The 18,643-nt window shown below is 39.7% G+C and overlaps 1 protein-coding gene across 3 annotated transcripts in view; it reads right to left on the minus strand.

Annotated features, from left to right (window-relative positions):
* Positions 1-1,617: 1,617 nt before the first annotated feature.
* Positions 1,618-18,643, minus strand: part of LOC122078352 (CSC1-like protein HYP1) — a 54,394-nt gene continuing 37,368 nt past the window's right edge. For all 3 annotated transcript variants that reach the window (XM_042644316.1, XM_042644314.1, XM_042644317.1), the window contains 6 exons: positions 18,140-18,334; positions 17,079-17,377; positions 14,531-14,807; positions 4,413-4,688; positions 2,676-2,909; positions 1,618-2,116 (listed from right to left, as the gene is read on the minus strand). In XM_042644316.1, coding sequence (XP_042500250.1) covers positions 1,955-2,116; positions 2,676-2,909; positions 4,413-4,688; positions 14,531-14,807; positions 17,079-17,377; positions 18,140-18,334 — 1,443 coding nt within the window. In that variant the 3' untranslated portion in view covers positions 1,618-1,954. The remainder of the gene's footprint in view (positions 2,117-2,675; positions 2,910-4,412; positions 4,689-14,530; positions 14,808-17,078; positions 17,378-18,139; positions 18,335-18,643) is intronic.

Raw genomic sequence — 18,643 nt, forward strand, 5'->3', positions numbered from 1 at the left:
AATTGACTGTTCAACCTTCCAATAGGTGTTCATGTTCATGCTTGTCTCTTTACTCACATTGGTAGCGCTTTTTATGGAAACTTCATCTCCATCCAAAATTTAAGTTTTTCTTTTAGAGAGTTTTCCATGGAGGTATCTCGATACTAGATGTGTTGGGAAACTGAATCCCTTTGGAGACTACCGGCGTCTTGTGCCACAAGCAACATGAAACCCTTTGGCACACCTTCCTATCATGCAAGATTACTGAAAGAATTTGGGTGGCTAGCCCCCTCTGGGCCTTCCTACTTACGCCCTTAATGCTACTTCCTTTCAACAGTTGATTTTGTAATTTTTTAACTCAACTTTCATTCCACGTGAAACTCTTGAGTATTTGTTCTGCGCTTATAATTTTATGCTATTATATTTGGTCCCATAGAAATCAGATTATATTCAACAAGGAAAAACCAAACCCCTACAACATACTTGAACCTGCACTAAAATGGATCTATTCTATTTCTACTTCAAAGTTTCACTCCTCGGCGAGGCAGGTACTTACCCATACGCTCAATTCCCCTACTAATGTCGATCATGAATCTGCTATTCAAATATGTGCTTTATCAACCAATACCTTCTCATCTATGGTCAGTTGGGCTGTGGGAATTCTGCATAAAAGAGTATGCCACATACTAATGACAGATCATCTCTTGACAGGAAACACGTATGAAGGAGGTGCCAAAGCTCTCTTATATGGAGCAAAGCTTGCCATGGATCGGAGGTGGACAGTCAAGGACATTTGGACTAATTCTGAAGTGATTCAAAAGCTCTCTTTTGACCTTGATAATGTTTTTTGGCCTCTCAGCATGGCACCAACCTTTTTGAATGTTTATCGGTTTATATCTAAAGTTACATGTACATATAACCCATCTAACCAATGGGTTCAGCACTCCACCTCTCTAGCGGAGGAAACACTATCCTGCCCTCTGCTTACTTCTGCACTTATCCCTACGTCTAATCCATCCTGATGTACTGCTCCTTGTTTTCCATTTTTTTCTAGTTCGAAATATATATATATATATATATATATATAAAAGACAGGACAAGACAAGACGAAATTGACAATTAACTTTTACCACCCATTCATTTCCTGGTCCTTGGTCAGACTTCATGTAAAAGTAACTCTCTCATCAGCTCCTATTTCTTCTTTTTCCTATAGAATTCCACCTCACTTTCATTACCTCCCTTTTCCATTGAGAAGAACCCCACTAAAAATTACATATTCCATTATTTACTTTTATTTTCTTTCCTTGTCAATCCAATCCACATGTAAAACCCAACTTCACAATTTTCCCTCTTTTTATCCGTCAAATAAATGGGACCTTAGGGAAAGTAAATAGGGAAATCAAAGGTTCAATGTCTCTCAAAAAGCAAGGTGCTTCCCTCAAAACTGTGTAATTTATAGTCTCAAAAACATACATTTACCGCTTAAAAAAAAAAAGAAAAAAAAACTTTAATCTGAGAATTATTTTACAATCTTTTGAATCAATATTTCCTTATTACTTAATATTTGCCACCCTCTGTGTGGGTGCAAGAGCCTCACAATCAGGAAGCATTCTTTTGCCCAATATGTGGCTGATCTAATTAGTCGGAAAATGACAGTTTTACTTAATTTAGTTAGGGATATGCATTCCATGTTCTCTTTATACACAAGAATTCCATATTAGCAAAAAAGGTTATATCACAAATCACAATACAAAAATTCCACCCAAAAAATAAAAAAATCAAAATTCAAAACACAAAAATTCCACCAAAAAAATAAAAATACAACACAAAATTTGGTTGACAAAATTATAAATACATTCTTTCACTAAATTTTCATCTGGGGCACAAAACTCAGGCCATCCCTTATCTTTTTCCTCTCATCAGCATGCCAAAACCATCATGCCTTCCATAAGGTTGAAAGTCCCTCTCAGTACCTTCAAACATCTCTAGAATGGAGGAGGGGAGAGTGATACCCCTCAACATCACTGGAATTCTGCATTGGCAACAGAGATGGGTCCAGGTAAGCAGTGACCAGTTTGTCAAGAAATTCAGTCATTGCAGCATCATTCTGGTCTTCTCTGTCTTTCTTTATCAAACACTGCACCAAGCAGAACGACTCAGGACATTGAAAGGGCTTTGAATTCATAAACTATGGAAACCAAAAGAACAGAGAATAATAAACAGAACTGAAAGTTAGGAGCATAAAAAAGATCTGAAAAACATATATGTTTAAATTTCGAAATCTTCGGTAGAGGAAAAATGCTCCTCTAAAATGGATGCTTCCTACAGAGATAGCTCCATTTCTGGTCTGCATAGATCAGAAACGCACGGTACAGGGAAAAATTGAATTCTGTAGAGTCTAACAGAGAGGACTGCTTCTAAGAATTCAAAGCAGTTGGTGATTTGACAAACTACTTCCAAGAATGCCATTGCACAATACCTAATTTATGTGTACAAAGCAAAAAGACCAATCCCTTTATACCCATATATTAGTGCATACTAAAGACATCATAGCTCTAGAGTAAGTATAGGATCCAGAAATGCACTACAGCACAGAAAGGTACTATGTACGTTTCAGAAGAATTTTTGTCAGTTCAACAAAGATTGAAGGATGAATTTGGCATGATTTAATACTGACTCATTACAAGTAAATGTACCTCAGCGGGATAAGCTGCGAAGATGGGTAGGAATCGTTTCCGGCAATAATCATTGAAAAGGAGAGTAACAATAGGAAGAGGAATACATAAGCTAGATGCTAAAGGAAGCTCCTTCAGCGCAAATAAACCAACCGCAAGGATGTGCATCAGTATCAGAGAAAATATAGTTGAGGTGTGCACAATAGGCCAGAATTTTCCACCAGTTTCAAACTTGGGTTCATATACATTTAAGAACTGCACAACATATTTACTGAGTTAAGTGAGCATTACATCCAACTAGTTTCAAATGAGATGCAAATGCTTTCATAAGAATCTCTAAATGTAATAAAGTGAATAGAGTAAAAACCTTAAAATAATCACTTTTAGGGAAGATATGGGCATAAATACACCAATAAAAAAGACGACAGTTACTCCCCAACAATTCACAAGCACCTTCCCATCCATACCAGTGCAAGAGTTGGAAAAATAAATATGTTCCACTTGATAGAACAAATTTTATATTAACCAATTTTCTTTTAGCAAATAAAGACAATTAAGATATATCAAATAGATCAATAATTAACCTACAGCGTGGCAGGGTGAACTAGTTCCATGTCCTTATGCATCAGAAATGCCTAAAACAAGAACCAATCAATGAAAAATTTCAAGCGTCCAGTAAACATTGTGACCACCTTGAAAAGTTGTCTGGGAATGGTAAAGTTTGGGCGACAATCAAAACAACAGGTTTATCTTTGGGAACAAATTTTTAGATCCACTTTTTGTATTTACTGTCAAATATTTGGGCCTCTTTGCAGTTTCCAAAATACATTAGAAATGACGACCAACAAGTTCTAACCTTCATCCAATTTCCAAGCTTCCAAACAGCCAGACTCAGAGTTCCAGTTTGACACAAGGACCAGTTTCTTATACCAGATTGCCAAAGGTATACTGTTGGGAATAATCCCACATTGGAAAAGTCTAGACCTTGGATGCCTTCATATACCAATTGGGCATTTCCACCTAACAGCTTAAGCTTTTGGGTTGGATACTTCAACAAGTACACATGGTCATCAATTTGGGTCACCCAATTGTTGTCCCGGCAATTGGATTTACAACAAATAGAAGCTCATATTGTTTGAGAATCATAACCACCTTCTGGGCCTCGTCTCTTCAGGCAATGTTTCAAATTGACAATCACAACCTACTATCATAATATTATCCCACCAACTTGATTGTACAAAGGTTCAAATCCTAGAAACAGCCTCTTCTGCAAAGCAGGGGGTAAGGCTGCGTACAACTTGCCCCTCCCAGACCTCACAGTAGCGGGAGCCTCGTGCACTGGGTTGCTATTTTTTTTTTCCAACTTGATTGTACAAAATCTATGCCTCAAATTGTTTGGTTAATTCTAACCATCTAAAAAAGATCTTCATTTGAACAGGATCCAAACAAATCTCATGCAATGGTCAATACTGCATTTAATTAACAGTAGGAGTTCAACTGCAGTATGATTATGCTTAAAGGACAGGCCAACAGTAGGATGTTATAGACTGATCACCATATGATGCATATGCTAGAAATCATTATATAAGCAGAAAACAGAGCTTGGTTTTTTGATCCATATAATCTTTCCCAGAAAGTTTAACATCCATTATCCAACTCTAAATGAAACAACATAGAAAATTATTAGAGTCCTTAAATGATAAAATGGGAACCTAACATTTATGAAATGCATAAGCAAAGTGGTGAATTATGACAAACCTGGTTACGGTAGATAATATATCCAAGACAGTAGTAAACCAAGAGGAAGGGCAGAATTAATGGAGCTAGAAAGAAGTACGTAATGCCCAGCAGCCCAAAAAATAGAATTTTAGCTATTTCACTATGGTAAGGAATAGATGGAACCACAAATTCATCATCACTACTGCAGGAGCAATGTCTTCGTATAAAATCACAAATGAGAGGAATCATGCGGAAGAGTTCTGATGATATACCGCTCCATCCAGATGTGACAACATACGCAATGAAAAATGATGCCTAGCCCAAAAATAAAGAAACAATATTTTAGTCTTGGATTTCATGGTACTGCAAATCAGTTTCAGAAAATGCGCTTCCATATTCAAACCAAAATCAGACACCATTCATAAATCATGATTCGGGAACTTGGTTTAGAAAAGGGCAATGTATTCAAATCAAATCATGCACACTATTTACAGTCATATTGGGCAATCAGCACTGCAAACCAATGGTTTTTTTTTCCTGATAAACAACAGGTGAAAATTTATTACATCATAGAAAGAAGAACATCACAGTTCAGAGGAAATGCATAATGGAAAAACATCCCAAAATAGTAAGAAAAGGATCACCCTGCATAGACGTGAAACCAATAGCTGATCTATGCTTCCATCTGAATGAGCAATGCCAGCTGGGAAACTAAGTGCTAAATAAGTCTTAGAATGTGACCAAACCTCCATGAACAATCAGAGGCTGCACAAGTGCAAACAATTATGGAGGGCCCTGATCCACTCACTTTGACCTGTTGACCCTCAGAAGCATAAACATAACCTCCTCCAACTTCCCCTCTCCCCCTACACTCTTTTTTAGTTTATTTTCTCCAACAATGTAGTTTGTTAACAATTATATAGATTTAAAGGGAGAGATATGCATATGTATACATAATTGTCAAAGCATATCCTAGGCGTTTACTTCTTGTTTACCTAGAGTGCCTTGGGACATCGGGTATCACCTAGAGCGCCTTGGGAGGCCTAGATCCATGGGCGGTCAACTTCTTGTTTACTTTTTCTTTTCCTCTTTAAATAATGCTGTTTATAACATTTTATTGGTTTGTGTACAATTTTGTATGTAGGTGAGAAGCATGGGATCATTTAGTACCCAAAGAAAATAATTAAGAAATTGACGTCACTAGTTCGCTTCGCTTGTTCTCCATTTGCAAGATGCAAGGCAAGAAAGGGACTCTGAAAGACAGAAACCCTAAGCACTTCCCTCCCCTTTCTGGTGGTGCTCCACGCACCTTCCCCTTTCTGGAAACACATCCGGTATCCAGGTGGTACAATCCCCTTTCCGGTATTTTTTTTTTTCTGGTTTTCTTACTTTATGTCCTTCGTTCTTTGATCTTCTGGCAACACTTCTGCTGTTTTTCTTTTCCCCTTTTCTTCTCCGATTTGCTCTCCCCCCTCCCTCTTTCCCACTTCTGTTGCGTAAAAGATTGTTTCAGTCATGGACTTCTCTTACAGCAGCTCTGATGTAGAATTGAGGCTGAACTGGGTTGACCCGTCGGGCAATCTCAATCGAGACGAACCGGATCCAATTTGATTTTTGGGATTAGAAGAATATCTTAAGATTTACTTTATTTAAGAAATAATGAGTTATTTTATTTGGGAAGATATGTAATCTTTTATTTTTGGATAGTTCTTAGTCAATTAGGGAGTTATCAGTTTGAGTTTATTTTGTTTCTAATTTCATTAGTTAGAATTTAGGAAGTAATTAGAATATGCTAATTTCAGTTTTAGATTTTATTAGGCAAGTTTTAATTTCCAGTTATTATATAAGGGCATGTAGTCCAAGTTATTAGACAGATTGAAAAATATGAATTGAGTTTGAGTATTTGTAAAGCCTACGGGCGTGTGTGAGTGATTCCATTTCCCCCCCTCTTCTTAGTGCGATTTCTCCCTCTCCCCTGCAACTCTGAGACCTATCTCAGATAATTCTTCCCTTCCCTTACCGCCCCCCATCAAGCTCTTGGTTTGATTTCTCTAAAATTAAGGAATGGACCTATTCAGGAGTTTCTTGTTCATGGTTGGCTTTTTGTCTCAGTGGACATGACTCTCTGTAAATGTGATTTGATCATGCTGTGATAGTGTAGAGTTGCATTGAAAGTGAATGTTACTGTTACCAAGCATGTAAATATGTAAGTAGTTTTCCAGACCAGATTCATTGGGTTTTCTGAAATGCTGTTGCTGTTATTTGTGCTAATAGTAGCATAAATTCATTTGATTTGTCATTGCAGTAATGCTGTTGCTAATAGTAGCATATACTCATAGGGTTTGCTGTATTGCTGTGCCTCTAATGCTGTTGCTTTTATGATGCAATGTTGTAATGGCGTTGCTCAATGGCAAATTAGTACATAGATTCAATCTGTATTTTTAAAGCTGTAAGCCTAATTATGTTATTGCTATACTAAATATAATTAAAGGTGTCAATTTGGAACTGAAACCGAATAATGAAACTGACATTGGCCGCTTAAAACTGTACCGAACGGAATCGAATAAGAATTCAGTATCAAGAAAATGAATCTTAGTCGGTACGATACAGTTTTGGTATCTTAGGTAAAACCTTTGGTACAAAACAAGCCATACAAAATTACCTATCCTGAACCCAATCAAGTATGCACATTTATAATAATTATATATTATATATGTATCTCATATATTATTTATGACAAATGGTTTATGAAACCCCATAAAAACCGTACCAAAACTTACAGAACCGATTAAGATACCATTTATGAAACCAAATAAATAATGAACCAAGTCAGTATGGTTTTGGTATTGCAATCGTATTCGAGTCCTCGGTATGGTACAGTTTTGGTTTCTCCTTTCTGTCTCCAGCACCAAACCGAAACTGTACTGAATTCCTGAAACTATACCAATTGACACTCTTAGATATAATGGATACATACCCAAAAAAAAAAAAAAAAAAACCAGGGCACCTTTTCTCCTAAGTGCTTAGGAGGCCCTCCAATGCTTTGGATCGCCTAGGCCTTGACAACTATGCATGTATATGAGAACTGAGATATACTTCTGATCTCTAGATAACACAAATGTTTTCTCTGCCATGCATTATACTGTGAGCATATCATCTGAAAGTTCAAAGGTGGGCTATTACTAATATGTTTGTCCTGGGTAGGTTTGGATAAGCAATATTGCATTTTTCATTTTTAAGCACTAACCAAGATAAGTTTCCAAATGATAAAATTGAGTCCATCGAGGGTGACCCTCCCCTGAGCTCCGGCCCAAGCTCTGACCTTCATGGCTGCCCTCCCCGCTGGGGGGCCTCCTTCCCCTACTGAGAACTCCCGACCTTCCATCCCTAAACCTCCACCCTTAGCCTCTGACCCCCACCTTTTTTCCAACTCCTCCCCCTCCTCTCCCCCTGCAAATGCCTGGAACTCCCACCACAGCTTTGCCGTCTCCATTCCTGTAGATGGCCTCCCACTTCATTTCGTGCCTCCCCATCCTCTGAGAGAATCCCTGCTTGCTAAATGTCCAGTGGGGTTTCTTGACGATGAAGTCTCCAGATGGTCTTGCTCCCTCATTGGTCACTTCTTGGGCAATCAACCACATTTTCATCTGGTCAAGTAATCTCTTCTGAAGCAATGGAGAACTTTAGGGACGGTGGACACCTTCTTGATGGATCACGGATTCTTCTTGTTTAAGTTTTTTGAGCAAAAAGATAAGATTCATTGGTTGAAGGGAGGCCCGTGGCTAGTGGGACTCAAGCCTATTTTCCTCAGATCTTGGAATAGGCAACTTCTATTGAATAGAGTGGATTACTCCACCATCCCCCTTTTGATATCTCTGCCAGGGCTTCCATTGTATTTTTGGTGTATTGATGGCCTGAGTACCGTCGGTTCTGTGTTGGGCACCCCTATTTGCTCCGATGCTAGAACAATAAGAAAGACAGGTTGGCTTATGCTCCGATTTGTGTAGAAGTGCCGGCTTCAACTGCTCTTCCTTCTTCAATCTCTGTTCAAGAAGGTGATGAACTAGCTTCCAACAACTAGTCCACTACGACTGGCATCCTTCCCAATGCCTGCGCTGTAAGGTTTTCGGCTATGATATGGTGGCATGTATGCCCAATGCCCCTACGGATGCTCCCATCGCAGCTACCACCCGCAGAGACCAATCGCTTATGTTCATTGCTCCTCTGGCGAGGGGAAGAGGCTGCACAAGGTGCCGCCGACCACCCCATACATCCACCGCCCCTGTTGGGTTGTGCCCGAGGGTTCCTGCTAATGTTTTGCCCACTGGTCAAAATCATTTCTCGATATTGCAGCCGGATGAGGAGTCGGATCAGCAGCCTTCCCCTGTCTATGCTCTTGCCAGTGATCCCCTATCGGTTCCCAAGAAGTCCCATGTTCTGGTGATTGCTCCTCTGCATCATCGGCCTCTGACTCCTCCTTTGAGGATCTTTCCTCTTCCGTTGAAGATACTTCTGACAGTGAATCCTTGGTGTCTGAGACCTCAGAAGATGATAGTCATGTCTCTGCTCCTTGCTGCGACCTGGCCTCTGCAAACTCTCTTTGGAAAGGCTCTCTTTGCCTCGCCTAAAGATCCTTTTGTCCCACCCACTTTGGTCCACTCCCCGTTTGGTCCATCCGATGCGCTGGTCGAGCTATGGATTGACCCTCCCTCTTCTCTTTTGGAAAGCCAAGGCCTCTTATCTCTCCCTTGTCCGTCTGCCCAGGCCCATCTTCTCACCTATCACTAAACCCTCTTCAGCCCAGCCCTCCTTTGTTGGCACCCATGGCCCCCCTGCCTTAACCCTCCTCAACCCGCTGCCAATAATTGAATCCAATCGTCTTGACCCATCAGACCCAACTTGACCCGCCTTCTTCGCCCGTCAGTTATGATCCTTGAAATAGAACTCTCACCACGAAACTTGCCAGGAAGCCTTGACAGAAGCCTCCTTTGAAGCCCACCCCATCTTTCTCCCACAGCCCCTTTGCACCGCTCCTACTAACGTCACAGCAAGTCTCGCCCCCCAAATGCCGCTTGCCCTCTCTGAAGAGCATGAGTTGCCTCCATTCTCCCATTGCCTAATGTCGCAAGCATTGGTATGGAATCTACGGGGTCTGAACTCCCCTAATAAGCATGCCACCACCCGTATGCTCATCAAGGACCTTCGTCCTGGGTTTTGTTGCTTGCTGGAAACTTACATTAAAGAGAATTCTTTCTCTCGAATTGCCTCCATTATAGCGCCTGGCTGGTCCTTTCTCACCAACCATTCTTACCATCCTAATAGGAGAATATGCATCCTCTGGGACCCTAAAATCTTCTGTTTCCCTCATCTTTGCCTCCTCCCAAATCCTTCACCTGTCCATTTCTGATACTGCCTACAACTTTTCCTTTTTCTTCTCTGTTGTTTATGCCTCCAAGAGCGAGATTCCCTTTGGAATGACCTTCATTCTCTTGCTGGGCAATTGGGCTCTCGACCTTGGGGAATATGTGGAGATTTTAATGTTGTTCGATATGCCCATGAAAAACAAGGAGGTGGGCATCTAAACATGACAAACATTAGCTCCTTCAATGAGTGCATTGAGGATATAGCAATGGATGATCTCCGCTGGTCTGGTATTAAGTTTTCTTAGAATAACAAAAGAACTAGCTCATCCCGTGTGGCTTGCAAACTTGACAGGATGCTTGTAAATGAGGCCTGGCTATCCGGTTTTCTTTCTTTCCATGCTTCTTTTGAGCCTCCATTCATCTTAGATCACAGCCCCATATTCCTATCAATTCATCCCTACATTTCCTTTGGGCCTAAACATATGTAGACCTCTCACCCTGACTTCTCTAAGGTTGTAGAGGAATCATGGCTTAAGCATGTCCAAGCTTTCTCAACTCCCCTCATTGCCTTATCCAGGAAGCTCAGAAATGTTAAAGAAGCCTTACAGCTTTGGAATACTAACAAATTTGGAAACATCTCCTCTTTTGTTACTGATTGCAGGAACTGATTGACCCCAATCCAGATTCGTCTTCAATCTGATCATCTGGACTCCTCTCTTGCTGAGGAGAAATCTGAATCTGCAAACCTCTCAGCTCTTTTGGCCCAAGAAGAAAGCTTTTTAAGGCAAAAGGCCAGAATCAATTGGCTAGAATTAGGAGACTCAAAACTCTTATTTCCATCAATCCTTGAAGGCCAAAAACAATTTCAACTCCATCACTATGTTATCCAATTCAGATGGCTCCCATGTTTCAAGAGTAGATGGGATAAAAGAGCTGGCTGTCAACCATTTCAAGATCTTGTTCAACCCGGAAGCTTCCCCGACTATGCCCATTCCCGAGGGGCTCATAAACAAATTTGTTTTGGATAATGTTGCTACAATGCTCTAGGCCATCCCCTCTGATGAAGAATTACTACTGCCATCCTCTCCCACAAAGCTAGCAAAGCCACGGGGCCTGATGGATTCAGTATGGGCATCTTCACATATGCTTGAGACATCATCAAAGAGGACCTTATTAAAGCTGTCAAGAGCTTCTTTTTCAACCCCAGCAGATTAAGGCTATTAGCCACACCTTCCTTTGCCTTATCCCAAATAGGGAGGGTGCTGTCACAATGAATGACTTCAGGCTGATTTCTCTATGCAATCTCCTATACAAGTTTATTGCAAAGATTCTTGCCAATCGGATCAAGTCTATCATTGGCACCCTTGCTTCATCTCGGGAAGATCCATTGGAGACAACATCCTTCTCTGTCATGAGATCGTTAGAGGCTTTGACAGAAAATCCCATCCTCCAGCTGCTTTCATGAAAATTGATATTCACAAGGCTTTTGACTCCTTGAGATGGGATTACATTGTTTCCGTTCTCAACATGATGGGCTTCCCTCCTGTCTTCACCAACCGGGTCTTCCATTGCATTGCCTTTCCCAAGTTCTCTGTGTTGGTCAATGGCAGTTCGGCGGGATACTTCTCCTCTTCTGCAGGGATACGTCAGGGGTGCCCTATGTCCCCTTACTTATTTTGTCTTGCTATGGAGGTTCTTTCCCGCAGCCTTCAATTTGCTTTAGATCAGGGGTCCATCATCCCCCATCTCCAAATGCAATGCCATCAGGCTCACTCACCTTACTTTTGCTGATAAGCTGATGATCTTTTCTCGAGCGGATGCCTCTTCCCTTGACACTATTATGCATTGCCTAAGCCTGTTTGCTTTGATGTCTAGTCTTCACATCAACCCTGGGAAATCTCTCATCTTCTTAACTGGGATCTCGGATGCTTCTAAGGTCTCTCTCCTCCAGAATACAGGCTTTGCCCTGAGATCTCTCCTGGTCAAGTATTTGGGCATCCCGTTTATCCATGCTAGGTTCTCACCACTGCTACCCTATGCTGGGTATCATCAGAAAGTGTCTCCAATTGTGGAAAGGAAAGCTTCTATCCTTTGTGGGTCGCCTTGTGCTCATCAGATTAGTCCTTCAAGCTTCATACATCTACTGGTCTGGTATATATGGCTTGCCCAAGATGATTGTTGCAAAACTGGAATGCCTATTTGCTTCCTTCCTTTGGAAAGGGTGTGAGTCCTCTCGTTTCCTCCACCCTGTTAGTTGGGCTGCTACTTACCTTCCAAAAAATGAAGGGGGTTTTGGTTTGAGATGCATCAAGGATGTCAACATGGTAGGCATACTCAAGCTTATATAGAAGGTTGTCAGTAAAAAGAAAAGCATTTAGGTGGATCGGGTGTATTTGCACCTCCTCAGGCGAGAAACTTTTTGGTCAATCCACTCTCCTTCTGATGCCTCCTGGGTATGGTGTAAGTTAATCTCCTTGAGATCCTTGGCTTCCAGAGTTATTTTCACCTGCATTGGGGATGGTGCCTCCACCTTCCTATGGTTGGATCCTTGGCATCCTAAAGGGCTCCTATCTCAGACTCTTAGTGCTAGACATATCTACAACTCTGGGCTCCCTCGGCATGCTATGGTTGCTGATATCTCTACTGGTTCATGGAACCCCTTGCCCCTACCACTATCCAGTTAGCTGAAATCTGGTCCTCTTTGCCATCCATCCCTCTCCCAGGGCCCAGAAGGATTGATATTATTATTTGGTCCCATGCTTCGAATGGCATTTTCAGTGTCAAGTCCGATTGGGACTTCATCAGAGCTCATGGGTCTCCATCCCCTTGGCACAAGCTCATCTGGTTCAAGCATTACATTCCTTGTTAAAGCTTCACTGCCTGGCGGGTCTTTATGAACTGTCTTCCCACGCAAGCCTTCCTTATTTAAAGAAGTATCCGGGTTTCTCCTTTATGCTATCTTTGTGGATCTGAGCCGAAAGACACGTATCATCTATTCTTTGCCTGCCCTGTCTCCTCCTCCATCTGGAAGCATGTTCTCTCCAAATGCTGGCGGTTAATAGAAGAATCCTCCCTTTCCAAAGGGAGTGGGTTTGGATGGATATGACCTTCCAAGGGAAGACTATTTGTGGTTGTGGGAAAACTTGCCTTCTGTGCTACTTTAAATCAAATCTAGATGGAGCAAAATCATAGGAAATGAAACTCCAACTCTCGGTTGTTAGGAAAGATTTGGAATTCCATCCTCTTTTATGTCAAAGCAAAGATCTCAAAAGTCTCTTCCACTTGTCTCCCCTCCCCCAGAAATTGTCACATTGTTACTTCCTGGGAGCTTTCAAGCTCTGTTATCAGGAATCTTGTATCCCCCTGAGGGTTTTGTTTTGTTTTCTTCCCCGCTCCCCTCTTTGGGGGCTGTAATTTTTTTTTCCTCCGTCTCTTTGGTCATGAATTATTTATTCACCAAAAAAAAAAAAAATGTTTGTCCTAGGTCATGGTTTGGGGAGAACAGTCCTTTTGTAATCTGATTTTAAACATAGAGCAAGGAATTTGAGCCCTATGAGTGGACTCTAGATGGGTGTGTTTTCCTCTAATGTCAATAAATTGATTAAATTCTATAAATTAAAAGTCTTAGACAAGCTATAAGAAAATCCATGTTCTAAGTAGATATGGTTCAATGATGGGCTACTTAGATGTTCATCTATTCGGGATGGGGCAGATCTGGATCCCTCGCTTTGTTGAAGGTGTGCTTTTTCTTATGGTTGTTGCTTGATTATTTTGTCAGAAGTTAGCTTCAGGATCCTTGTTCATACTTGTTTATGATGTGCTATGATGGAGTTAAAAAAGTCAATAAATTGGTTCTTCCTTGCGGTTAAGCTTGATCGGTACGGCAGTTTTTCTTCAGGACCCTTGAGTTAAACTGAGTGATTCCTGCAACTGTGGAGGATCTGATGTATTTATAGGACATCCAATCAATGTCAGAAAGAGCCAATTTGATATGGGATGGTGCTTGTTTTGCAGTATAGTGGCAGGTTTGGAAGGAAAGAAATAGATGTGCCTTTTGTGCAAAAGGCATCTTCATATAAAGTGGAGAGCAGCAGGAAAAATGTGTAGGATGCTCATGGGCTTCCTACTCTCCAATGTTTCAGAAGTGTTTTTTTCTTCCTTTTTGTCTTTTTTTTTTTTTTGGGGGGGGGGGGGGGTGGGGGTGTTAAGTAACGATATTAGTGCTGGCCATGGCTGAGGGATGTAAAGCTTATGTTTGTGGACAGGCCAAGAAATGTCTGAAAATAAGGTCAACATTTTAGGATTTGTATCCTTATGCTATTCTGTGGGGTCTGTGGGAGGACAGGATAGAAGGATTTTTTTAAGACAATCCGAGATCTATAACCAGAATTTGTGCTGATATTGGCTCTTACATTTTTTACTGTGCTCTTGCAAGTGGTGACTAAGGATTTTATTGGTGTCTTCTAGAGGTCCCCAGTTTCCAACAGGTTTTCCTTGCTTGAAGATTAATTTTGTAAAGGGGAATTTTTTATCTATACTGGGTTTCTGTTTCCTTAGTAGAGTTAGTAGAGTTTATGTTTATATCCTTTGATCAGACTTAGCTCCACAAATATTTCATGCTTTTTCAAATGTACCAGATCACAATGTCAAGAAGTAATCATGAATGCAATGAAAAAAGAAAGCACAATGAAGTAGATTTTATGTACAATGGCTTATCAAGTTGAAATAAACAATTCTGAACCACCATTTTTTGTTTGGGGGGCAGAGAGAGAGAGGGAGAGAGAACTGCCTCACCTGTGCTGGAACAGCTACAGCCAGTTTTTCTGGGATTGTCTTCGGGTCAAGAATGATAGAAAATTGAGATAAAGCTGACCCAGACAGTACATTTGCAAAGAAAATGTTCCATATAGTAAACCAAAGTACTTTTTTACATGCACTCATTAATATCCTACTATTGGAGATATGCCCTTGCATGGATGAAAGGATCTTCATGATGGGAGGCACCACTTTCAAAAACAACTGAAGAATAAGGCTGGGAAGATATCCCGTGATTATTTCACTGACAAATGTTCTGCACATTAATGAATGAAATGGTTATTAGGAAATAAATTTGATATGCTTGCTGGGAAACAGGAAAAGGAATACACATCAGAATATCACAATTCCTACCAATTACAATGCTGTAGAGCAAAGAATATACATATTCTTAGGGTTGCATAAGATGGAAGTGGGGTCAAGGAGAACCAGAACATTCTGGAAAACCCTCAATGAAAGACAGCCTGAGAACCCCTATATTTTTTTTATAGTAATTTAATAACATCAATACCATCCTGCCTAATATCCGACAATAAAAATATGAAAATTCCCCCAGAGAGGGACACTATATAAGGATATCATAAAATGTATCATCTGTGCTGCTCTAATACTCAATTGGATTGGACCAATGGGTTAAAAGTCCTCATTTAAACCATAGCTGTAAAAATCGCTTCATTATTTAAATGTAATGTTGCTTACAGGCCTCAAGCTTAGTTGAATTTCAGGTTTTAAATATTTTTTATGGCATTCTAGAAGCTTAAGTAGAAATATTTTGCAGCTCCTTAAGTTTCTAGAAATTTGCAATTTCTAACGATCCAGAAGTATCTCCGGTACAAGTGTCTAGCTTAGATTTTTTTTGCATGTACTTTTTTTAATGCTGTGGCAATCAACTGGAGAAATCCTTTACCACAAACCCAAATCTCAATGTCAATGAAGTATTCCCCACCCCCCACCCCCCCCCTTTTTTTTTTTTCTGTTTTACTCCTATGAGGATTCACATGCTTTTTCTGAAGGTGGATTCCTTCAACCAATCGATGGATTCCCGGGTAACTATCTTCTATCTTCCTCTCTTTCCTTGTTTTTCCCTTCAACCAGATCAAACAGCCTGTTCACCACTATTTTCGATCACATCTTTAGATTCATCCACCCATCGGCCTAAACATTCAACATTCAACACCTATCAAACAAACAGCAGTGGAAAAGTTTCTCTCGACATTTATAATTCTTTTAATTTACTTTATAACTTGTTTCAGCCTTTAAATCAGCTTCTACCTTTGCCAAGCCTTTGCATTCACCCTAGCCTGTTCTTATATCCCTCCATCCTCAAAAAATCATAACCTCATTTCTCCTCCACATTTTTTTTTCACTTCTTTTTACCTAAATAGTGAACATTTTTCTCTTTCCTCATTCTGCCATTGTCAAACACTATGCTAGTTTAATTTGGGGTATTTTCACGCTTTGAAGACTGATTTTGGTTTGGAACTTTCAACACCATAGTTTTAATATGACAAGAAGTTTGTTGTTTGGGGGGGGGGGGGGTGGTTCAAAACGAGGTTTAACATGGTTCAAATTCGAAACTTTGGACAGGTTCATATGATGGAAATTTGTTTTGTAAGGTTATTTAATAATAGATCAGTCAGAATCTTCTACCATACAGAAGATGTCATGCATTAACTAAAGTTCACACGAATCTCTAAGTACATTTACACAGGCAAAAAATAGCAATTTCCCTAATTCTGACACTCTTTCTAGAGTTTAAATTTATTTCCCAGGAAGTTTGCTGGATTTTATGCCACAATCTCTGTTTTCAAGGATGCTACAGAAATTAGGTTCCCTAGATCAAGATCAGTCAGAATCTTCTACCACACGGAAGAAGTAATGCATTAACTAAAGTTCACATGAATCTCTAAGTACATTTACACGGGCAAAAAATAGCAATTTCTCTAATTCTGACAATCTTTCTAGAGTTGAAATTTCTTTCCCAGGAAGTTTGCTGGATTTTATGCCACAATCCCTGTTTTCAAGGAAGCTACAGAAATTAGATTCCCTGGATCTTCATTATTTAATGAGAGAGAGAGAGAGAGAGAGAGAGCACTTCTATCCTGGACTACAGAATCTCAAATGGTCTAAGCACTTCTACATGCAATGCAGATCCAAAACATATATTAGTTGGAATGGTATATGTGCCAGTGGACTTACTGTTTTTAGTTTGTGAAGCAAAAGCTTTACTTTTTTGCATTGTAATGAACATATCCAACAAGCAAAAAGTGGTAAACTCCTTTTATTTCACTGGTCAAATCAATTTATCTGCAGCAGTTTGTTACAAGTACACAACTATTGCATGGTAATAAATATATAACTTCGTAAACCACTTCATCATCTTCGGAAGAAAGAAAATGGGGAAGCAAAACCCACTAGAGGTTAAAAAAAAAAAAAAAATGCAAGATCAGCTCATAATTAAAAAACTAATTTTTTTATTTCAGAAAATTGGAACAGAAACACAATCTGAATACAAGTTGAATCTTACATAGTCAGTATTCCTTTCAGAAAAGGCATATAGGTTTCCAACTGCTGCAAATTAGTAAGACCTTGTACAAATACAACAGGGATAAGGAATAGAAGTGTAAGGATGAAACATGCAACAAAAACCACCAGCTTGAAAACCCATCTTTGCATAAATGAAGCAGAAAAGAAAGGCCAGTAAACATCATGAGGTTCAGGTGCTTGCTCCATAACCCATTCTGTGGGATTAGTTGATTGTTGGATGTGGAGAGCAACAGCAGCACCATACCGAGATTTGAAGGACACAAAAGCAGCAGGGAGTTCCTGTTTTATTGGATAAAACACACAAGACAAGGGGTGCATAAAATGTCTGTACTAGAATATTAGAATTGCTTAATCTAGCCAAACTGTGTAAGAGAATCAATCTTAGCATAAAGAACCAAAGAAGCAAGTATACAGAATGCTCTTTATAATAAACTAAACAAAGTAAATCAACAAATGAAAAAAAGGTAAAAGAATGTAAAGTGAGTGGGGAGTGTAAAAGATATTAGTCAAGTAACAAAAGAGCATGTGCACGTCAAAGTTGCAGGCACTTATAGTTCCAATGGGAGGCATGATGTTCAGAATTTTTAAAAGGTAATATCCTGCATTAAGTATAGACACCCAGTCTTGCCCGAACTGATACAGGTCTCTCAGGGTTGATTTCTATGGTTTTACTGGTCATCTTCAGGAGTAACAGTCAATGTGGAATACTGTTTATACTTGTCTCAGGGCTTCGAAGAGTCCAAAGAAACATAGTGCCTATAATCTTTGAAACCATCAAATCACCATGTGAACCACTTCAACTGGCTTACCCAAAATCAAATAGTCAGAAACTTAAAGATTTATACACCATGTGCCTAATGGATTATATACCCACCTTTTGGCTAATTATTATTACCATTCAAGTATATGCTTACATAATATTGTATAAAGATATATACACAAATAAGTGCATACATTACATAGATATATAGGGCAGAGAGAGAGAGAGAGAGTGACAATACAAATCCAACTAATCAAGACAAAGAACAACATAGAATGTACCTCCCCAGTCAATGAAACACTTAATTGCTCCATTCTGACATTATCTTCAAGATCTTCTAACTTCTTCTCATGGTGATCTACAAGATCAACCTTTCGTCCAAACAGTCCTAAGAAGCCATCACGTGTGTACTTCTTATGAGCAGGATCTTTTGATTTTAAGTTGACAAGCCTTTTATACAACCTGTTTCCATCCCTCTGGAAAAGGTATAAACAATTAGTAAGAACTGAAAGAATATTTATGAATTCAATTCAGAAATATAATCTACATGACTACAATCACATTTTAAATATATAATTCCAATAACTTTGTATACAACCTTAAAAAGATGGCACTCTCTTTGTAATAGGTAAATGCCTCTCTTGACACATGGAATATTCTTGTAATCAATTGTTATTAGTAATTGGTTGGAAGAGAGTCTGAAGTAGGATTTTGTTTCAGAGGGAATCTAGCGGCAACGGGAGTTGGAAGCATTGTTGAACTGTTTGCATTCTACATGAGGCTTT

The sequence above is a fragment of the Macadamia integrifolia genome, chromosome 5 (assembly GCF_013358625.1).
Source record: "Macadamia integrifolia cultivar HAES 741 chromosome 5, SCU_Mint_v3, whole genome shotgun sequence".
Classification (NCBI taxonomy): Eukaryota; Viridiplantae; Streptophyta; class Magnoliopsida; order Proteales; family Proteaceae; genus Macadamia; species Macadamia integrifolia.